The 24,115-nt window shown below is 44.4% G+C and overlaps 1 protein-coding gene across 3 annotated transcripts in view; it reads right to left on the bottom strand.

Annotated features, from left to right (window-relative positions):
• CCM2 (CCM2 scaffold protein) overlaps positions 1 to 24,115 on the bottom strand; it is a 56,400-nt gene that overhangs the window by 9,385 nt on the left and 22,900 nt on the right. For 2 of the 3 annotated variants that reach the window (XM_045565372.1, XM_045565371.1), the window contains exons 2-4: positions 21,607 to 21,780; positions 1,766 to 1,849; positions 1,126 to 1,309 (exon numbers count right to left, since the gene is read on the bottom strand). In XM_045565372.1, the coding sequence (XP_045421328.1) occupies positions 1,126 to 1,309; positions 1,766 to 1,849; positions 21,607 to 21,780 (442 nt within the window). The remainder of the gene's footprint in view (positions 1 to 1,125; positions 1,310 to 1,765; positions 1,850 to 21,606; positions 21,781 to 24,115) is intronic. The other variant, XM_045565373.1, reaches the window with a different exon arrangement.

The raw sequence follows: 24,115 nt of genomic DNA, 5'->3' as shown, positions 1-24,115 counted from the left end.
AGGGGCCTTTCCATAAACCTGAGCGGATGGAGAGACCCTGTGTCCTACTGCCAGGACACAGGGACTTAATCTCTTCCTTTAAATCAAAAGTTCTTTCAAAGATCTGAGTCCTGTTGTTCATCTATTTTTGAAAAGTTTCTCCTATGAAGTTCATTCTCTCTTTTAAAAAATCTGTTATTTATTTTCTTCAGCAATTTGTTCTAATGACCAAAGCTGAGAAACTGTCATGCAGCGCAGGTCACAAAGGGGGCCTGTCTCCCCTCTCTACCTGCTTAGACACCTGCAGGAACCCGGTCAGAAGCCAGTGTCCTCATTCCTTGTCCCTAAGGACACCCCAGACCCAGGGCCTCCTACAGGGACCCAAGGGTAGGGAAACAGGAGGTCACCGCGGTGTCGGGCAGTGTGATTGTAAGTAGTTACTAGGCAAACCTTCTTAAGCCAGACGGAACCGGCTCAAGCCCAGCCACACTATTTACCAGCTATGTGACCTTTGTCAAGTTCATCTCTCTGCTCTCAGTTACTCCATCTGTAAAGTGGAAATAAGTGGAATCCTTCTTATAGATTTGTTATAGAAATCAAATGAGACAATTCATGTCAAATAATTTGTACTAATTTGAGCCATATTAAATTGCCATTTTTATAGATTGAAATGGATAAATATCGGCAGCTTCATATTGTTCAGCCTAACTTAATGCCTGGCATTAAACAGTCGATGCTCACTAACACCACGAAGGAAAACAAGAGATAATCGGGGCACAGAGGGGGTCTCACTCAGACATGCCTGGTGACAGTGTGAGTGTGTGTGCACATGCACACATGTACATGTGGTGTGTGCAGGTCGAAGCTACTGCTAACACAGATGACAAGGTAGAGCAGCAGCCACCTTCATGAACCCCTCCAGAGCCACCTATGTGATTTGGGACCACAGGGACCCCAGCCAGATTCACAGGCTCTCTGTGGACTGTTCTCAGAGCTCACCCAAGCTGGTGACCTCACGGCTCCAAGAGTCAGTACTGGCAGTGCTCACGGCTACCTAAAACACGGTGTGTGGTCCCGGCAGACCCACTGTGACCCCTCACACCCTGCCGCTGGCTCCGTGGAACCTAGGACCTCCCAGGTTCCTACCTGTCTTCAGGACCACCAGGTGTGCGGCGTCATCCCGAACGTAGGAGACGGCAGCGATGTCATGGATGGGCACCCTGAGGATGATGTCCTCCCCGTCCCGCCAGGCCAGCTTGACGTTGTAGGCAGACAGGCTGAGCACAGCATCGTGCTCCTGAGTCAAGTGTCCAGGAAGCTGGTGGGCTCTCTGGAAGGAACCACACGGCATCAGAAATGCTGGACGCAGCTGCGGGCTGGCAGTGGGCTCTTCTCCCGGGAGCACCCTGCTGGCCAACGCCACACGTGACCAGCGCTAAGTGAGTAAAGTGAGTGTTGTGCCCCTCAGCACAGTGGTGCTTACTCCAGGGATGCATTCAACCATTTGGAGGATTCTTCTGGAACTGCCTTTAGATTCAGACTTATGGCACGTGGTTTGGAATATCTTGAAAGTATAAATTTTGGAAATAGCCCAAAACCATGTGGAGCAAGTCGGGAGGATAAAGTTAATGTTCAAACTGAAGAACAGTCTTTAGAGTCAAGAGTCAAGTGCACCCATAATGTGACAGGACTGGGTCCTCCCCCATAGCCACAAGGCCAAGAGTAAAGGGACCGAGGGCTCACACAGGCTAAAGGACAGGGCACAGGGGTAAGATGGTGGGGTTACCTTTGCATTGTCTATGAAATGCAGGATTTCAGTCCTACTGGAAGGATTCAGGTATCCTGGTATGGACGTTAACTGACCTAAATACTGAAAGAAAGTGAAGGAAAAAGTGCCATAAGAAATGGGAGCCAAGCCAACACCACCACGGCCACCGCAGGGAGTACAGACTGAGTGCCTCGTGCTCAGGCCACCAGGCAGCTCCATCCGGCTCACGTGAAAGCCCGCCTCTAGGATGTGAGTCCTGGATTTTTATAGAAATCTCTCCTGGCTGAGGACAACCCTCCCACATGTCCTACTATTCTGTATTCAAGGCTGTCATCAAAAGTCCTGCAAAAGGCATCTCAAAATTACTTTTGGTAGAATCTGGACTCTAAAACGGGGATGGCTGGTGTTTCCTGGTCACTGTTGGGGAAACTGAAAACAATGGCACCACGCACAACCCTACCAAAAACAAACTTCATAAACTGCAAAGGTAACACAGCTGAGAAATGAAGTGCTATGGTCTGAATGTGTCCCCCCAAAGCATGTGCTGGAAACTTAATCCCCGATGCAACAGTGTGAAGAGGTGGGACATTTAAGAGGTTATTAGGCCATAAGAGCTCCGCCCTCTTGAGCGGATCAATGCAGTTACTGCAGGAGTGGGTTTGTTATTGCACGAGTGGGTTCCTAACTAAAAGGATGAGTTCAGCCCCCTTCCCTCTCTCTCTTGCCCTTTCGCCTTTTGCCATGGGATGACACAACAAGAAGGTCCTCACCAGATGCAGCCCCTTGACCTTGGACTGCCCAGCCTCTAAAACCGTAAGAAATACACTTTTGTTCATTATGTGTTACCCAGGCTGTGGTATTCTGTTATAACGGCACAAAATGGAGGAAGACACAAAGTAAACAGGTTTATTTTGTCACACTTGAGCACGAGGCACTGGGCTCAGCAAAGCTCCATGATGCAGGGCCTCGGGGGTGGAAGCCCGTGAATGGCAGCGCTGCACCTGCTGGGCTTCCATCTGCACCGCACTAAAAAACACAAGGTTTTTAATGTTTCAGGGTTGTTTTTTTTTTTTTTGATAGGTTACTGATTTCTTCCCAAGAACAGACTTCTTATACTCAACCTTTCTCAGTCATTCATTACGTCACATATTTAAGTTCTCTGTTAAAAAGGGATAAAGTGGGATTTATGGTTTCAGTCCAGCATGTAAAAAGCTTGGAAGTCACCACTCCCATCCTCACAAGAAGAAGAGAGCTGACAAACTGAAAATTAATGGCTGTTCTTAAATCCATCAGATAATTGAGGAAAAACAATGCTTCCAACACTAGAGAGACAGACGGATGCTGAGAATCGCAGCTCGCCAGGACCAGACACTCTGGAGGGGAAACGGGAACAGGCAAGTGCTGGAGGCTGAACATGGACCAGCTTGAGAGAAAAAATCCTGGGGCCCAGTAACAGGGGTCCCCATACTGGCCTGAGTTTTGCCTCCAAAAGCCCCACTGGGTTCTCAGGGTGAAGACTTGATACAATCCCTTCTTGCTTCTGACAGGGGGAAGGGAAAAGAAACCATTTAAAATTATGACCAGAGCATTCTATTATCCTTAACAAAGCTCTTTCCTCAAGGAAAACCATTTTACCAGAGCCTAACCACCTAGGGGAAGGGAAACACCCAACTCCTGCCTCCTCTGGTTTTTCTGTCTCTCCTAAAGGGGAGAAAACAAAACAAAACAGAGAAGCACTGGTGGAGCTCACAGCCCAGGGGCACAGCCTCACTAAAACAGAGACCAAGCCATAGGACTATAGACTACCTCCCCCCTCAACAGGGCTCCTGTATAATAACAGGGGATTGCAACTGAAAGAACAGTAGGCCTCAGACCCTAGCTGAGAAGGAATCTTGAAGAAAACCCCAAAACGGTAGAAGACAAAAACAAGGACACCAAAGGAGATTTTGTCATCTGACATTTACAGCTGCAGCAAACAGTAAACACAGCCCAACTCCTAGCCAGACAAACATACAGCTTCATAATAAGGTCTATTTACCTCATACCTAAGTTCCTTCTACCCAGGACATCATGTCTAGCTTTCAACAGCAAATTACAAGGCACACTAAAAGGCAAAAAACTGTTTGGAGAGATAGGGCAAGCATCAGATAGGGCAGATATTTGAGAATTAGCCGAGTAGGAATTTAAAACAACTATGATTAATATGCTAAGGGCTCTAATGGAAAAACTGCACATCATGCAAGAACAGATGGACAAGCAGAGAGATGGAAATTCTAAGCAAGAATCAATAGGAAATGGTAGAAATCAGAAACACTGTAGCAGCAATGAAGAAAGCCTTTGGTGGGCTCATTAGTAGGCTGGACTCAGCCTAGAAAAGTCTCAGATTGAAAATGTGTCAATAGAAACTTCCAAAACTAAAAAGCAAAGAGAAAAAGAATGAAAGAAACGAAACAGAATATCCAAGAACTGTGGGACAATTACAATTAACATATGTATAAGAATACAAGGAGAAGAAAAGCGAGAGAATAGAATATTTGGAGTAATGATGGCTGAGAATTCCCCTAAATTAATGTCAGACACCAACCCACAGATTTGGGGAGGTCAGAGAACACCAAACAGGATAAAAACAGAAAAAGAGTGGAAGACAAAAAGAAACAAAGGACAAGGGCAATTATAGAAACAGTTATAAATATGGTAAATATTAATCCAGCTATATCAATAATTACTTTAAATGTGAGTGGTCTAAATACACCAATAAAGAGACGAAGATTATCAGACTGGATTTTAAAAAATCTAGACCCAAATATATGCTGCCTACAAGAAGACTACTTTAATTATAAAGACACATATAGATTCAAAGTAAAGGGATTCAAAGTAAAGGGATAGAGAAAGCTATGTCATCCTAACACTAATCAAAAGAAAGCCAGATTAGCTATATTAATTTCAGATAAAACACACTTCAGAGCAAGAAAATCAGGGATAAAGAGGGGCACTACATAATGATAAAGGAGTCAATTCTTCAGGAACACATAACAATCCTAAATGTGCACATACCTAACAACAGAGCATCAAAATATGTGAGACAAAACTGATAGAACTGCAAAGAGAAACAGATGAATCTATTATAGTTGGAGACTCCAACACCCTCCAACAGAAATGGACAGATGGAACAGGCAGAAAATCAGTAAGGACATGGTTGAACTCAACAGCACCATCAATCAGTTGGATCTAATGGACATCTTCACACTACTTCATCCAGCAACAGCAGAATACACACTCTCCTCAAGCTCACATAGAACATTCACCATGATAGACCACATTCTGGGCCATAAACATACCTTAACAAATTTAAGAGAACAGAAACTATACAATCTCTGCTCTCAGACCACAATGGAATTCCTCAAAAAACACAGTCAGATAAAACTCACATAAGGAAATACAGACAATCTGAATCGGCCTATGATCTATTAAAGAATTTGAATCAGTAGTTAATAACCTTCCAAAACAGAAGCCACCAGGTCCAGAAAGGTTGACTAGTGAATTCTACCAAACATTTAAGAAAGAAATTATACCAGTTCTCTAAAATTTCTTCCAGGAAACAAAAACAGAGAAAATACTTCCTAATCTGTTCTGTGAGGCCAGCGTTACTGCAGTATCAAAACCATTTAAAGACATTACAAGAAAGGAAAACTATAGACCAATATCTCTCATGAATATAGATGCAAAAGTTCTAAACAAAATATTAGCAAATCAAATCCAACAATGTATAAAAAGAATTATACACCATGACTGAGTGTGATTTATCGCAGATGTGCAAGGCTGACTCAACATTCAAAAATCAATTAATGTAATCCATCACATAAACAGGCTAAAGAAGAAAAATCATATGATCATTATCAATAGGTACAGAAAAAGCATTTGACAAAATCTAACATCTACTCCTGACAAAAACTCCCAGCAAAGCAAGAATAAAGAGAGGCTTCCTGAACGTGATTAAGAATGTTTACAAGGCCGGGCGCGGTGGCTCACGCCTGTAATCCTAGCACTCTGGGAGGCCGAGGCGGGTGGATCGCTCGCGGTCAGGAGTTTGAGAGCAGCCTGAGCAAGAGTGAGACCCCGTCTCTACCAAAAATAGAAAGAAATGATTTGGACAGCTAAAAATCTATATAGAAAAAATTAGCGGGGCATGGTGGCGCATGCCTGTAGTCCCAGCTACTGGGGAGGCTGAGGCAGTAGGATCGCTTGAGCCCAGGAGTTTGAGGTTGCTGTGAGCTAGGCTGACGCCATGACACTCACTCTAGCCTGGGCAACAAAGCGAGACTCTGTCTCAAAAAAAAAAAAAAAAGAATGTTTACAAAAAACCTACAGCTAACATCATACTTAATGGTAAGAAATGGGATACTTTCCCCCTAGGATCAGGAACAAGGCAAGGATGTCCCCTCTCACCACTATTATTAACATCATACTGAAAATCTTAACTAATGCAATGAGACAAGGGAAAGAAATAAAAGGTATACACATTGGGAAAGAAGAAATAAAACTGTCTTTGTTCACAGATGACCTCTCTGACTGGGGAACCAAGCAGGGATGTGACTCTGGAGATCTCCGAATCCAAGCAAGGTAAACGTGGTGACATGAGTCTGTTCACCTACTACTGCACGACGCAGCCTTCTCGCTAGACAGAGGAGGAAACAGAGAAGAGTAACCGGCATTCAGGGCACACTGGCAAATACAAGTTTAGCCTGGGCTTGTCAGATGGGTAACCTAAACTTCCGATCCCCAAAACTACAGTGTGTGCTGGGCAGCTACACAGAGAAACGTACACTTATTCTGAAAAGTTTTCTATTTCATCATTTCATAAGGTTGACGTGGAAGGGGGGGATGTAGTGAAACAAAAGTTTATATTGGTTTCCCCAATCTCTATAGGGCTGGGATTCCCCTTCTGACAATTAGAACAGTTTCAGAATAAATAAGCAGCACATCTATCTAACTGCTGGCTCACACTTAGCTTCTTGCCAAAGAACATTCTGGAATGTTTCCTCCAATCTACTGTTAGCTGAGGCCTTTTCATACTCTTATCCACTCATGTAAACCAAATGCAGATGCTTGCTTACATTTATCAGTATTAAATTTCATCTATTCTCACACTTCCTGATTTCAAAACTTACTACAAAGTCAGAATAATTTTAAAAGTGTGGTACTGATATAAAAACAGACATATAGACCAATGGAATAAAACAGAGAGCCCAAGAATAAATCCTTGCATATATGATCAAATTATTTTCAACAAGGATACCAAGACCATGCAATGGGGAAAGGATGGTCTTTTCAACAAAGGGTGCTGGGAAAACTAGATATGCACAGGCAAAAGGATGGAGTTTGGACCTTTAACAATATATAGATTAACTCAAAATGAAACAAAGACTTAAATGTAAGATCTAAAACTATAAAGACCCTTTTAGAAGAAAACATAGGACAAAAGCTTAATGACACTGGGTTTAGCAAGGATTTCTTGGATATGACACCAAAATCATAGGCAACAAAAGAAAAAAAATCAATAAATTGGACTTCACCAAAATTAAAAACTTTTGTGCATCAAAAGATACAATCAACAGAGTAAAAAGACAACCCACAGAACAGGAAAAAATATTTTTAATCATATATCTGACAAGGGATTAATACCCAGACTATATAAAGAACCCCTACAACTCAACAACAAAAAACCCAAACAACCCAATTCAAAAATGGGCAAATAACTTGAATAGACGTTTCTCCAAAGCAGATACACAGATGGCCAATAAGGACATGAAAAGATTCCCAACATCACTAGTTAAGCAAAGGAAATGCAAATCAAAACCACAATGAGATATCATGTCACACCAACTAGGACTAGGGAAAATAACAAGTGTTGACAAGGATATGAAGAAACTAGAACCCTTGTGCATTGTTGATGGGAATGTAAAATGGTGCAGCCACTGTGAAAAACAGTATGGTGGTTCCTCACAAAAATTAAAACACAAAATTAGCATACAATCCAGCAATTCCACTTCTGGGTATATATACAAAAGAAATGAAAATAAGGACTTGAAAAGATACTTGTATATTCATGTTCACAGCAGCATAATTCACAATCAACAAAAGGTAGAAATAATCCAAATGTTCATCAATACATAAATGAATAAACAAAATGTGGTTTATAAGTACAATGGAATATCATTCAGCCTTAAAAAGGGAGGAAATTCTGATACATACTACAATGAGGAAGAAACTTGAGGACATTGTGCTAAGTGAATAGCCAGTCACAAGGACAAATACTATATGACTCCACTTATACCTAGAGTAGTCAAATCACAGAGACAGAAAGCAAAGCAGTGGTTCCCAGGGGTTGGGGAGGAGGAATGGGGAGTCATTGTTTAACGGGTACAGAGTTTCAGTTTGGGCTGATAAAAAAAGTTCTGGAGATGGATGGTACTGATGGTCGTACAACAACGTGAATTTACTGACTGCCATTAACCTGTAGACTTGAAAATGGTCAAGATGGTAAATTTTATGTTATATATATTTTACCACAATAACAAAAAATTCATCTTACTAGCTTTATTCAGTAATTTCACTTGCTATCCTTCCTAGTTTTGTATCATTCAAAAATATTATTTTGTGCTTTCAGGCAAATGAGTAATAAAAAATATTGACTAAGGTGGGTCGTATGTCAAATGCTTTGCTGAAACAAAAGGACTCTGGCATTTTGTCTACAGAATTGTACAGGAATTGTCCCCAGCCTCCTCGAGGTTGGGTACACGATGTTACCACCACTATCTTTTCTTTAGCATTATCCAAAATCTGACCACAGTGCTTCAAATTCAGGCTCACAGGTCTCCAAAAAGGATTCTACCCTCTTCATACAGAGATGGGCCCTCACTCATTTGAGATTTGATTTTTTTGCCTATAAAATATTTATGAGTAAAACAACTTTTATAAATAAAGAAAAATTACAAGCCGGGCATGGTGGCACATGCCTGTAGTCCCAGCAACTCGGGAGGCTGAGGCAGGAGGATTGCTTGAGCCCAGGAGTTTGAGGCTGCTGCGAGCTAGGCTGACGCCACGGCACTCTAGCTCTCAAATTGGCCTCCTTGTCTGCCCTGGGTGAACACGCTCGGTCCCCTGGTGTCTCCTGGCCAACACTGAGTGCTGCCTACATCGAAGCCATGCCCAGCCCGCCCACACCCACCATGGGCCGCCCTGATGAACTAGCCACAGCAAGTCACAGCTAAAACAGAGACGACTGCGATGAAATGGTGAGAAAGCAGGGAGACATTTGACCAGTTGGTCATCAGCTCATTTAGCTCTGGCATTAGTGAGACAGACGATGATACAGCCAAGTGGCCTCTCGTGCACCCCTCATCTGCCGGTGCCATCCATCCAGCCCACCTCTGTGGCGCGCTGCAGCCCACACTCTCCCTGCTGCGGGCATCACCGCTTCATTAGGCATCTTGTTTTGGGGGTTGGGTGGGGGAGGAGGCTCTAAACAGAAACTTCTTCTAAAAATAATTTTTGACAAGATGCAATATAAGTCAATTTTTATAGTGATCCCAAATCAGCCTCCCCATAACTTCCATTTATCGGCCTTGGTTGAAATTTTTCTCATGGTGGAGTCTGGGCCCTGAAAGGCAAGGAACAGCACTGTGATATTTGGGACGGGGATATTTGGGTCCATGCCCTTGAGAACCTCAGTCTTCAAATTCTTCTGAACAATCTGGGCCTGCAGAAGTGGCCTATCCTCCCCTGTTGGAAGATAAAGACCCCCATCCTGCCCCCCCACCTCCCTTGCTCGAAAATGACACACAGGCTTCAAATGAGACGGGCATCTCACAAGGTAATACTTGCTCTCATTAGAGTCCGTCCTGTCTGCCCCTCCTGGCTACAAGGCCCACTGCAGGGCTGCCTAACAGGACTGCAGGAGCTGGGGAGTGTGCCTGGGAGAGGATCCCAAGGTGCTGGGTCCAGGGGATGGACTACTAGGCTGGATGAGACTTTGTCTTTACAGGGGCATGCCCCATGGTGCAGCATCTAACACACTAATAAGGCGTCCAGAGACCATTCTAACATGCTGCTGGTAAGCTCTTGGATGTTCAGCAAAAGTGACAGCTCATATTAGACAAAGCAGAGATAGCAGAACTGCTGCAGCAAACTGTGGGTAGAGGTATCAGACAGCTCAGGGAAGTGGGCATACAGGAATGGATCCACAAAATGAAAGGAAAACCCACCAGTGGCCCATGTCCCATGGGAGGACCTGAATGGCACCCCACCTACCATGGCACTAAGGAATACACAGAGGGGGTGTGGGCATCACCAAACTCCTCTGTGCTGGCCAGCTCCCATGGGAAGCCATGCTTATACAGAACTGGGGTCCCCAGGAGCAAGGGGGCAACAGGACCCTGGAAGAGCAGAAGCCAGGGAGCAGCACTGCCCCGCCTAGCGCCTAGCGCGGGGTGGGGGTCATCCTACAACAGGCAGCAAGGTCCACACAGCAGCGGTGGGAGCCTGGGATCTACAGAGACAGCTCAGGATAGACGGGAGCCGACAAGGGCACTGCTCAGTGTATATAAACAAGACTGAAATCAAATAAGCAGAAGGCCGAGGTCAGCTTCTGCAATGGAAACGATCAATCCCTGCCTCAGTTTCCAGTCCTGAATCAGCTCTTAGACCCAGAAACACTGGGACCAGGTCTACCTCAAAGTGTGTCCGTCAGGTCAAGAATCAACTGGTGGCCATCTGCCCACTTCCTGAACATACAGACATAATATATACTAGGAACAAACCTTGGTCCTCACATTGGTCCTTTGACCTTTAGAATAAGAGGCATTGAAGTATTACATTAATAGAAAAGGCCATTTGGAAGCCACTGAAACGGATCCCAGCTCCCCACCCCCGGCCAAAGTTGTAAATCAAAACCAATGTCATTTCCCAGTGGAAAAGGACAGAACAGTGCTGCTCTCAAAGACTTAAATGATGCAGAGAGGGTGGTCCCCATCGCAGGCCCTGCCTGGCTCCTGCAGAAACTGGGTGGATCATGGCCAATGACAATGGACTGCTACAAACGAAACTAAACAGAATCTTTATTCGAACTGATAAACACACTCTTGGGTACAGGATTTGTGGCCATTGCCGCAGTAAATGCTTCTTTCCCAAACCTATCAGGAACCGCTCACATCCACATGGGAATGGACGACAGTGCACATTCACATTCGAGTCCTGGTCTTGCCCCAGGACTGAGCTGAGAGCGTCAGCTACAGGAGCAGGTGGCCCGGCCCACACCCGCCCCGCGAACTGTACTGCAGCCTCTCCCTTAGCTTACACCTTCGGCCTCAGAAAGGGTTCCCAATACACAGCCGACAAAGGGGAGAGCCCAAGTTTGGTTCACACACTTGGGGACAAACCACTGCATGACAGCCCTTCTCGGCAACAGACCTGCCAGCAGGATACCAATTCTGTGGCCCTGATAAGGCATCATCCCTCGGGACTCCCCTGAACGTGCAATAGGAAACATTTTTTCCTGGTGAGGATTGGCATGTGCTCCAGGTATGAGTTTGCCTCTCCTGCCTGCAGCATCTGCCAGCCCTCTCTCCAAGGGCTCATGCAGGGTCTGATTTCTGATGTGGGTGGCACATAACATCACCTTGAATCAAGAGACTCACTCATGCTAAAGGAGGTACAGCAAGAGGCACATGACAATGGAATTCAATGGTCCTATAAAATACCTGACCGTACCAGAGCTGCCAGCTTAGACGGAGTTGTGGAATGGCTTCTAGGAGGCACAGCTACAGGACCAGCCAGGAGATGACACCCTGAAATGATGCCCCCTCTCCTTCAGGGTGCAGTATACATCTAAACTAATAGTCAGTATGTGGTGCTGTGTCCCTAGCAGGTAGAATGTGGCCTCAGGACCCACTGAAGTATCAAGGGCTGAAGTTCTACAAAGGTTTCCAGAAATTATGACCAAGTGACTTTGGAGAAGTTGAGTCTAGATGTAATAAACTTAAAGTGAGAAACATGGATCAGGAAGCCCAGGGCAGAGTGTGTCCCACTCAGAACCCCCAACCAGCTGCTCTGAGTGTTTCCATGTTCACAGAGCTGCCACGTTCCAGGCTTTAGAGCATTGACAGGTTGGAAGTCACCCCTGAGCCTGCAATTTTCATGTATCTCCTCCCTCTGCCCTGCCCTGCCTCCTTCGCTCTTTCTCCCAAGCACGCATCAGTGCTCCTTAACACATCAGTAGAACACGATCTCCAGTTTCAGGCTCTGCTGCTAGAGAACCAACCGAAGACAACTACAAACAAAAAGACAAATCACAAACTTGGAAAAAACATGTGCAACTAACTTCACAGCAAAGGGCTACCTTACCTGACATACTGAGAGCTACTGCAGACATGTAAGAAAAGAAGCAACAACCCAATAGAAAAAATGGGCAATGCGGCCAGGCATGGTGGCTCACACCTGTAATCCTAGCACTCTGGGAGGCCGAGGTGGGAGGATCGCTCGAGGTCAGGAGTTCAAGACCAGCCTGAGCAACAGTGTGATTCTGTCTCTACTAAAAATAGAAAGAAATTATCTGGACAACTAAAAATACATATAGAAAAAATTAGCCGGGCATGGTGGCGCATGCCTGTAGTCCCAGCTACTCAGGAGGCTGAGGCAGAAGGATCGCTTCAGCCCAGGAGCTGGAGGTTGCTGTGAGCTAGGCTGATGCCACGGCACTCTAGCCTGGGCAACAGAGCCAGACTCTGTCTCAAAAAAAAAAAAACAACCAAAAAAAAACCAGAATAAATTAGCCAGGCATGGTGGCGCACACCTGTAGGCCCAGCTACTTGGGAGGCTGAGGCAGGAGGATTGCTTGAGCCCAGGAATTTGAGGTTGCTGTGAGTTGTGATGACACCACTGCCCTCTACCCTACCGGGGTGAAAGAATGAGAGAGATGCTGTCTCAAAAAAAAAAAGGCAATGGATCTAGAAAGACAATTTGAAAGACAGCCAATTCTTGACTATTTGAAAAGATACTCAACATTACTTCTACAGCAGTCCTCAACGTTTTTCGCACCAGGGACTTGTTTCATTGAAGACAATGTTTCCATGGACAGCTGGGGGGGCGGGGATGCAGGGGGCAGGCGGAGTTCAGGCAGTGATGTGAGCAATTGGGGGCAGCTGTAAATACAGATGAAGCTTCACTGTCTCGCCTGCCCTCCCGCCTGCCTACCGCCACTCACCTCCTGCTGTGCGCTGCCCCTACCCGTTCCTGGTTTCATGGAAGACAATTTTTACACGAACACGGGGATGGGGGTATGGGGGAGAGGCGGAGCTCTGCAGCCCAGTCCCTAACAGGCCACAGGGGTTGGGGACCGCAGCTTATAGTACAAACTGTAATGAGAAAACATTTTATAACTATCAGATTGGTAACATCAAAAAGTTTGAATACACACTGTGTTGTTACTCAGAGTGTAGATAAATAAGTAGAGTTGTCTCTCAGTATCTTTGGGGGATTGGTTCCAGGACCCCCCAAGGATACCAAAAGGTGCAGATGATCTCAAGTCCCTTATATAAAATGGCATAGTATTTACATATAACCTATACTCATCCTCCCTTGTAACAGTCACGTGTCACTTAACAGGGATACATTCTGAGAAAAGCATCCTTGGGCAATGTCATTGCTGACTGAACATCACAGAGTGCACTTACACAAACCCACATGGTACAACCGACCATACACCTGGGCTCTACGGCACAGCTATTGCTCCTAGGCTACAAACCTGCACAGCATGTTACTGTGTTGAACACTGTAGGCATCGCAACATGACGGTAAGTATTGGTTTGTCTAAACATGGAAAAGGTAACATGTTGTGCTACAGCATTACAAATGCTACATCACTAAGGGACAGGAATTTTTCAGCTTTGTTGTAATCTTATGGAACCACCACCATACATGCAGTTTTGTCATTGACTGCAACATCTTATGTGGCACATGAATGTACTTTAAATCATCTCTAGATTACTTATAATAACTAACACAATGCAAATATTACATAAACAGTTGTTATACTGTATTTTTAAATTCGTGTGTTATTGTTATATTGTTATTTTTTATTGGTTTTATTTTTCCTGAATATTTTCAATCCTCGGTTGGTTCAGTCCACAGATGCAGAACCTGCAGGGAAGGAGGGCAGATTGCACTCTCATAGACTACTAATGGTACACACTGGTTTAAATCCTCTAGGAAAAGCAATTTGGAAATGTCCATCAAATTAAAAAGTAACCTAGTTTTACAGGACCCAGAAATTCCACTTCTGTAGTTTATCCTACAGGTATAGTAAAACGTGTATAACAGTTGAAAACAAATTAAATAGGTATTAGTAGGTCACTGGGTAAATAAAATATGGTATAGCTATGCAATGGAATACTATGCAGCCATTAAAATGGACGAGGCAGTTTTATATGTCCTAATGTAAACCCTCTCTGCGATAAATCAGGACATACTGTTGAATGTACAATGCAAGACATAAACAGTATAATCATTTGGGAAACAAATGCACACGTATGCTTGTACATGGATAGATTATCTGTGTAAGATCACACAAGTAACAGGTGTTAGCAATTCCTTCCACAGAGAGAGCTCATGACTTCTTTTTACCAAGAATCCCTCTGTATCACTTGAATTTTATACAATGTACATAACTTACACATTCAACTAAATGTTTTTTAAATAATAATAAATCTAACCAAGAAGCTTCTTGGGTTTGATATCACAGATGTGATTGATAACCCATTGCCTCTTCCAGGGTTGAAGCCACACTGGGTGCCTGGTGCAAGCCCACTCACAGTCACCAGGCACCCGCGGGCCTGTGGCCAGCCCTGCCCTGCACAGCTCCACTGGGGCACCCGGGGGCCTGCGGCCAGCCCTGCCCTGCACAGCTCCACTGGGGCACCCGGGGGCCTGTGGCCAGCCCTGCCCTGCACAGCTCCACTGGGGCACCCGGGGGCCTGTGGCCAGCCCTGCCCTGCACAGCTCCACTGGGGCAAACGTCAGCCTGTGACGGAAAATATGGGAAGAATGCTTCTACTGCATGAAAGTTTTGTGGGGATTAAATGAGAAAACTGTATTTAAAATGCTAAACAGTGCTGCTGCACAGAGTAAGCATGCCCAAAATAGAAGCTACTGTTAAGTTCCTCTCAACTTTATTAATGTTCACTCTAAATGCAAAATATTTTCCCTAAAGAACCACACTGGAGCACGTGGGACTAAATGTTTCCTCACCACTGGTGGATTCTGTTGTTGTCATCACTGTTTTTATTTTATCAAAGTAACAAATGTACAAATAAATGTAAAAAGGCAGACAGTCCAAAAAAATCTGTAACAATCTCCTGTGCCAACTGGGACAAGCCCATAAACCCCGTCTGAGAGGCAGCCATGCTCGAGTCTTTGGTTTCTTCTGGCGTCCAGGGCCATTTTTCTAAATAATGGGTTTATATTGCTACTGCTTGATTACAATTCAAGGCTTCCATTTATTGACTAGCTACTGACTTCCAATTACATCACCACTCCCACTTCCCCTTCTTTTTTCCTTACTATTGAGATAACTTTGTATTTAATCATTACTTAGTGCTTAAGTCATTTTGTTATCTATATTCTATCTCACTGATGTGCCAAGCAGTGGTGAAATTATAATTCTGTTCACACAAAATCTTTTCATTCTTTATAATTATACTTCTTTTATTCTAAGATAATTGTAAATTCACATGTTATTGTAAGAAATAATCCAGGGAGACCCATTATACCTTTTACCCTATTACCCCCAAAGGCGTAGAGCTGTAGCACATCACACCAAGACACGACACTGACACAGTCACGACTCGGAACGTTCATCACAAGGATCCCTCCCACTGCCCCTACACAGGACACCCACTTTCCCCGACCCCTAGCACAGCCCCGTCTGCTCTCCATCTCAGTAACTGTCATTTCAAGACTGTTATATAAAGGGAATCATACAGGATGGAACCTTTTGGAATGGCTTTGTCACTGAGCATAATTCTCTGGAGATCCACCCAGGTTACTGTGTGTATCAATAGTTCGCTCCTGTTCATTACTGAGTAGTCTTCCGTGGGACGGAGGGACCTCATTTTGTTTAACCCTTTGCCCACTGAAGGATGATGACTGGGGTTGTTCCCAGTTTGTGGCTATGATGAATAAAACTGTTTTGAATATTCATACACAGGTTTTCATGTGAACATAAATTTTCATTTCCCTGGGATAAATGCCTAGGAGCACAACTGCCAACCTGTATGATATTAATAGTTGGATATTGAGTTTTAATGAAAACTCCCAAACTGTTTTCCAGAGTGACGGTACCATTTACATTACCACCAGCAAAAGCATGAAGAAGGGTCCAGTTCCTCCACATTCTTGCCAACATTTCGTATTCTATTTTTTTATTTTAGCCAGGTAGGTGTACGGTGATAGCTCGTCGTGGTCTTAAACTGCATTTCCCTGATGGCCAATGATGCTGAACTTTTCATGTGCTTTTTGCCACCTGTAATACCCTCTTCAGTGAAATGTTTCGTCCTGTCTTTTCCCCATGTTCTAATTGGATTGTTTGCTTTTTTACCATTGAGTTTTGAGAGTTCTTTACACATTCTAGATACTAGCCCTTTGTCAGATATGTGGTTTACAAATATTTCCTCTCAGTCTGTACCTTACTTTTCATCCCCTTTTGCAGAGCAAAAGTTTTAAATTTTGATGAAGTCCAGGTATTTTATCAGTTTTTCCTTTTATGGATTATGCTTTTAGGGTCATGTCTAAGAACTCTTCACCTAGCCCTACATCTTAAAGATTTTCCAGTTTTTTCCCCTAGAAGTGTTGTATTTTTACATTTAAGCCCATGATCCATTTTGAGCTAATTTTTGTACAAGGAGTGAGGTTTAAGGCAAGGTTCAAGTTTTCCCTGTGGATGTCCAATTGCTCCAGCATGTGTTGAAAGGCTATCCTTTCTCCACTGAACTGCTTTTACATCTTTGTCAAGAATCAACTGGGCATATTTCCGTGGGTCTGTTTCTGGATTCACGATTCTGCTACCCTGATCTCTGTGCCAGTCCCTCTGCAGGGACCACACAGTCCTGATTGCAGTAGCAATATAATATATCTTGAAATCGGGCAGCCTGATTCTTCTCATTTTATTCTTCTTTTCCAAAAATTGTTTTAGCTATTCTACTTATTTTGCCTTCCATATAAATCTTAGAATCATCATATTTGTATCTATAAAAAATCTTGCTGGGATTTTTGACAGGAATTGTATCATTCACTTTTAATAGTTAGAGAGCTATTCAAGTTATCTATTTCCTATCTATTTCATATGGGTGATCTGTGGTAGGAGGCTGTGCTTTTCAAGGAGGTGATACATTTACATCAACTTGGGGAGAACTGACATATTAACTAGGTTGAGTCTTCCAATCCATGAGCATAGTATGTCTTCCCATTTATTCAGATCTTTGATTTCTTTCATCAGCGTTGTGTAGTTTTCAGCATACAAATCTTACATACATTTTGTAAAATTTATACTTATGTTTCATTTTTAAGCAACTATAAATGGTAGTGTATTTTTAATTTTGGTGTCCACATATTCATTACTTATATGCATATCTTGTTTTTCTGAGTTTTTAATCAGGAATGGGTGCTGAATTTTGTGGAATAATTTTTCTGCCATCAGTTAATATAATCATGTGATTTTTCTTCCTTAGTTTGTTGATATGATGGATTACATTTTCAAATATTAAGCCAGTCTTGTATCCTTGGAATAAATTCCACTTGGTCACAGTGTATAATTCTTTTTATATAACGCTGAATTCTATTACCTAATTTTTTTGTTTTTGAAACAGAGTCTCCCTGTTGCTCCAGCTAGAGTGCACTGGCATCATCATAGCTCACTACAACTTCAAACTCCCAGGCTCAAGTGATCCTCCTCCTCAGCCTCCCAAATATCTGTGACTACAGGTGTGCACCATCACACCTGGCTAATTTTTTCTATTTTCAGTAGAGACAGGCTCTTGCTCTTACTCAGGCTGGTCTTGAACTCCTGACCTCAAGCGATCCTCCCACCTTGGCCTCCCAGAGTGCTAGGATAACAGGCATGAGCCACCGTGCCTGGCCTAGTTAATGTTTTTCTAAGGAGTTTTGTGTCTGTGTTGATGCCTGTAATTTCTTTTTGTTTTGTACTGTTTTGGTCTGGTTTTGGTATAAGGGTAATACTGCCCTCACAAAATGAGTCAGAAAGTGTTTCCTCCCCTTCTGCTTTTCTAGAAGACACAATATAAAATTGGTGTTAATTCTTTAAATGTTTGATAGATGAATTAATGCCTTTTGCAACAACGTGGATGGAACTGGAGAACATTATCCTAAGTGGAGTACCTAAAGAATAAAAAAAACAAATACCACATGTACTCGCTATTAAATTATAACTAACTGATGAGCACAAATGTGCACAGAGGGAAGTAAAACTCAGTGGAAATCAAGCAGGGGGTAAGGGGGAGGAGGGGATGGTTGAAAACCTACCTAACAGGCACAATGAACACTATTAGGATGATGGGCATACTTACAGCTGTGACTCAAGCATTACAAAAGTGATCCATGTAACTGTAAATATTTGTACCCCCTTAATACTTTGAAATAAATAAATAAATAAATAAACGTTTGTTAGAATTCTCCAGTGAAACCATCTGGGCCTGGAGACTTACGGGAGTTTTCAAATCAGATACTGGATTTCTTTAATAGTTATAGGGTATTCAAATGATCTATTTCACATTAGATGACCTGTAGGAGTCCATGCTTTTCAAGTTGGTCCATTGTGTGTGTGCAGAGTTGCTTGTACTCTCTCATTATCTTTTTGATATTGCAGCGTCTCTCAGCACTTGCAGAGTATTGTGCCAGTTCCTTCTGGTCCCCATTGTTTCTGATGAGAAATCTGCTATTGTTCTAATTGTTTTCCCCTATGGGTAAAGTATTTTTCCTGCTGCTTATAAGATTTTTTTTCTTTGTCTTTACTTTTTGGAAGTTCCACTATGATGTGTCTTAGTGTGGATTTCTTTGGGTTTATCCTGTTTGGGGTTTGCTCAGCTTTTTGAATCTCTAAGTTTGTCTTTTGCCCCATTAGAGACATGTAGACATTGTAGCCTTTATATCTTTGAAAAGTTTTTCACCCCTGCCCTTTCTCCTCTCCCTCCAGGACTCTGATGATACAAATGTGAGAAAATCTAATCTAATCTCTCAGAGGGTAAAAGCACCACCTTCTTACCACCAGGTGAGGATCAAAGGTCAGATTCCCCACTTGGCCTCCAGTGACACCTGAGTGGGGGGTTCCTCTTTACTGCTGGACATGGTGGGAGTTCTGGCTCTCTGTGCAGTCTCCACTCACAGTTCCCTGGCTGGGAGAGGTAGGGGGGCCTAATTACTGTCCCCCCTTGACATCCCCACTGATATCCCAGAACCACATAAGGTTCCTTAGGGGTTTGTTACTGCCCAGGAGGGATAAAAGTCTATGCTCCCTACTTGGTCTTCTCTGAGGGAGGAAGTGGGCCCCACTTGGCCTTTGCTGGCAGAGGCAGAGGTAGAGCCACAGTTTTATCTGCCATGGTTGGCTGGTGCTGAGTAGTTATTGTCTATACATTTTCTGTCTTGCTAGGCTGCCTATTCCCTGGTCCTCTGGGGTTGTTCTCTGGGTCCTGAGGTCCCTGGCTGGTCTGCCTTCTCTCTGCCTTTCATAGTCTTCTTACGTTATTGCATATTTAACATCCAGCCATTTTATTTGTGCTTAACTGGAAAAATAGGGAAAAGTATGTCTACTCCGTCTTCCCAGAAATGGAAATGCCCAATCTTCAAGTTTTAATGTTTCATGGTTTCTTATGGAGCCCCCTCAATTTGCTTTGTTTCCTACATACTATTCTAATTCCTCAGCAGCCTCGCAATATATCCTTCTACCCAAACATATAATCCACTTCCCTCTCCCAGAGCTTTTGTGGCTTGTTTCTTAGATTCTTGTCCCGGGACTTTGCTTTTCAGTCATCCTGGGCTTTATCTCTATTCTTTTCTGTGCTAGTGCCCCTGAGCTCCAAACCCATGTTTTCCTTCCTCTTGGTTTGCCTGTGTGTGTTGATGTAAAACAGCCTCCAGTAACTGCAAGTCCAGCTTTAGACACCTGACTTTCTAATCATCATGATGGGACCCTTGCAGTGAGGAGAGTCGTGGCCATCAGTTAATTCTGAAAAACGTTCTTGCTTCACTGTCTTAATAATTTCCCCTTACGTTTTCCTCCATTCTTTCTCCTTGTGAGTCAGATGCTGAACCTCATGGATCGATCCTCGAATTTCCTATTTTTCTCTTTTTCACCTTTTGTTTACTAACTTTCTTAGTCTGTTGTTATTCTTTCTGGGAGATTTTCTTTATTTTTATCTTTCAATCCTCCATTCAATTTTTTAAGATATATAATTAACATAATATACTTTTAATCCCAAAAGTTCTTCCCTTCACCTTTTCTTTATTTAAAAGTAGAATCTTGTCATGTCATCATCAACAATATTTCATCTTATTTTCCTGAAATATTATACATTTTACAATTCTTTCCTCTATTTTCTGCATTGTTGCTGTTTCATTCATGCTTACTTTTTGTGTTTATCTTGGGTTCTATCTTTAGGTTGAAAGTTTACCTCAAACGTGTACTTATCCTCAGCTACCTACGTCTGAAAAGAGGCTCTGAAAAGCAGACAGAAGCTGGGTGCCTCGCAGGAATCCCAACCGTCAGGCTTTATTTAGGCTGGTTGGATGGTAACTGCCAGGGCTAGAATGGGCTGCCCAACTTCCCCACCGAGCACCCTTCCAAGGAGCCCCTGTGGGAAAGGCCCGGTTACAAGTATTCTGGATGCCTGACACAGAAAGGTGTTGGGAATTCTCACCGTTCCAAATACAGGCTTTGACTTAACTTCCTTGTCTTCAGTCTGGGTCTTCCCTTACCCACCCCCACGCCAGGTGTCTTCATATCCAAAGCTCCCCACCTCCCGGTGGGGTGGGGGTGGGCTAAACATCTGGCTGGGCCAAGTGAGAGCAGAAATCCCTCACAGGACATTCAAGCAGCCCCATGCCCCTCCTAAGCCTCCTGGACTCCTCTTACAGGACTCAGGTCTGGCTGCATTAGCTCTTGGTTATCTCATCTTCACTGGTTTCCTTCTTCCAAGTTTACGAATCACCCTCATCCACTACTGTCTTCTTTCCCATTCTCTCTGACCTCGTGGGTTTATACCTTCTTATGCATTTACTTTTGTTTTAGGCAAGGGACTAAAAGTCAACTCATGCACATCACATGACTGATGCATAGTATTCTAGGCACAGGCCTCTGAGACACAACAGCAGGCCTCAAACTCATGGTCTGAATCAGGACCCAGGTCCTAGGCTGTGACTGTGACACTCGCAACAGGCCACGGCCCTGACCAAGTAATTCTCTTCATCCGCAAACTAAAGCAGATGCGCGTTTTCTCCCAGCCCTACAACCCTCTTCTGGTGAAGCAGCACATGCTGCCCACACAGCCGGGCCCCAAAGAGAAAGAAGATGGCATGCTGCTGTATAAAGAACCAGAAACTGAGGTTAGAAGACAGGAATCTGGGTTTTTGGTTTTCCGGTTATTAGAGATTAGATATATCCCCACAGGCAACTGGTGGGATAATCGACTAAGGTGTTTATGTGGCAGTGTCTTATAGACTCAGAGTGTTGGATGGACACAAGCACGACCTTTGCTGTCGTTGGCAGGCGCACCCTGCGGCCCATGACGACTTACCTTCACCTCCTTCTCAATATAGTCGCTCAGCAGTCTGTCTGGCTCGACGCGCTCAGGCAATGACAACACCACAGTGTGCAGAGGGCGCCTCTCTGTCACCTTCTCATGGGCTTTCTTATCTCTACTCTTTTCACCTTTTAGGAATACTCGTTTAAATGGCGACACAATTCCAGGCTGCAGGCAGAAATGGCAATGATTGGAGTTCATTATTTACAAACGCTTTGCGTTGTCCCTTTGGCTAACAAACAGAAGCCGCCAAAACCATCCCCATGCACACAGCGGTGGGCAACTGCCGGACTGGGAGAAAGATACAGCCTGCGGGGCCTGCGGTCCACAGCCAGCACACAGGCCGGCAGGGCGGGCCTGGGCAACCACGCGGTCCCTGGCACGGAGGGCCTTGCTCCTCACCGACTCCACGACACGTGGAGGGGGATAATGGCGAGAAGGCAACAGAAAGGGGGAGATTCTCCCTAGAAGATAAAACATAACATCACTCCTACTCTTTCTGGCTCTGCTGGGATACTTCATTTCAGAGAACTCTGAGAAGGCAGGTGGGGGTGTGGCCAGGGCTGGCATCAGCAGGTTAAGCATGTTCTGCAGAAGCACGTTTCTCAACGGTGCACGTGCTTTTTCTGCGATTCCTTCTCCTCGACAGGCCCCCGTGGCTGAGTGCTGACATTTAGAATGTCAAGCACCAACGAAGATCAACAAGGGAGAAGCTTTGTTTAGCAGCTGGCCAGCTTCTAACCCTGATAACCTCACACCTACACGGCATCTAAGGAGGGTTCTGAAGGCTAAGCCTACCAGTGAAGCCAATTTAACGAGCAAGAGAGTGAGGATAACAGAGAGCCTCGCCTCCCTTCACAACGACTCCACACAAAGCAATCTCAAGCCGGGCTGACAGACCACGCTGCAATCCCTGTTTCCAGGCACCCCGAGGAACACGAACCGGAGAGAACCAGACACCGATGTGCAGCCTCAGCAGGGAGGCCTGCGAAGGCCAGGTTGTGGCCTAAGTCAGAGCGAGAACTTAATTCCCCACTATTTTCTCCATAACTCTCAACAGTAACTCAGGGAGATGATGATGCTCCTTCGCAGCTCACCCGCCAGGACTGGGTGATCCAGCACCCAGATGGCAGCTGAGACACCCCCCCCTCCACAGTAGGCCAAGCTCAGAGCCCCCCCATCACCAAACACTTACAGAAACAAACCAAACACACACACATAAATCAGGGTTAAAAACTCTCATTTCTGTCTCTTCTCTGCATGTGGGAAATCCAGCCATATACCAAATCCAACATAAAATGGTGTCACAGAACCTGTGGTGCCATGAGGCTGCCTCAACAAACCCACCAGTCTCACAGATGGACGATCATGGCAAGGGCTGAGCCATTCAGTGACGGCTCCTTAGACAAAGGCAGGAGGTGGTTGCCCAGCGGCTCCCAGCAGACCCTGCAGCTGTCCCCGTAACCGGCTGGGGTCGGTCCCTGCCCTGCACGGCCCCTCCCCACCACCTACAAACACGCTCAGCCCTCCAGCATTCGAGGGAAAAGTAAATAAACAAACAAACCCACCCCAAATAAAACAAATCCTCGCAAAGCAAGACCCTGACATTTTTCCTGACCCCGCTGCCTCCCAACAGCCGAGGCTCCTCAGCTTCACGCCTCACCTTTACACACTTAGCCCTCTCACATCTGGGTTTTATTCCATTGATCCATTAAAACAGATACAGGATCAGGAGGCTCTTTCAACAAAAACAAAGTAACACAACAAAAAAATCCAAGTTTCCAGAGGAGTGCGCTGACATTGCTGCCATGCCTTCATCCCTCTGTCCCCTGGGCTTCTTGCACCTCATGGACCCTTTGCCAGCTGTCCTCCTTCTGCTGGTAAATACAGATGTCCCTGAGGTCCAAGGCCTGACCTCTGCTCTAGCATGCTCTGGGCTGCACCACTTACTAAACAAACTGGTTAGCTGAGCTCTCACCATCTCCAAAACAGATTAATGAGCCTTACAGGGTAGCCATGGACAGTCAATAAAGTGACCTAGGTAAAGCTCTGAGCACATATCTGATACATTGTAAGCATGCAAAATATATGTCAACAGTTACTTTTATGACTGGTTTTAACTTGACAATACATTATAATTCATCTCTTTCAACTGCTGTCATTATATAGATGACACACACACACACATATATAAAATATATAAGACTGTCTCCTACATGTCACGACCACAGACTAGATAATAAAGTTAGACTAGCACTCAAGCGCCTAAGCCTTCATTCATGCCTGGGACAGGTGACAAGAATGTGACCCAGACTTAGAGCCCTGTAATCGACTAAAATGCTTCCTCTCACATGGGCCAGCTGGACCCACTCCTGCATCTGCCTCCTTCACCTGGAATAGTTCTCCCCTAACCTGAAGTAGTCTGACCTTGGCCTGGAATAATCCTCCCCATTGACCTAGTATGCCCCCCTTGATCTGGAATGATCTACCTTTGACCTCAAAT

This window comes from Lemur catta, chromosome 11 (genome assembly GCF_020740605.2).
Source record: "Lemur catta isolate mLemCat1 chromosome 11, mLemCat1.pri, whole genome shotgun sequence".
In the NCBI taxonomy this organism is placed as follows: domain Eukaryota; kingdom Metazoa; phylum Chordata; class Mammalia; order Primates; family Lemuridae; genus Lemur; species Lemur catta.
The sequence above is the reverse complement of the archived record's forward strand: the minus strand, read 5'-3'. Positions and strand labels throughout refer to the sequence as shown.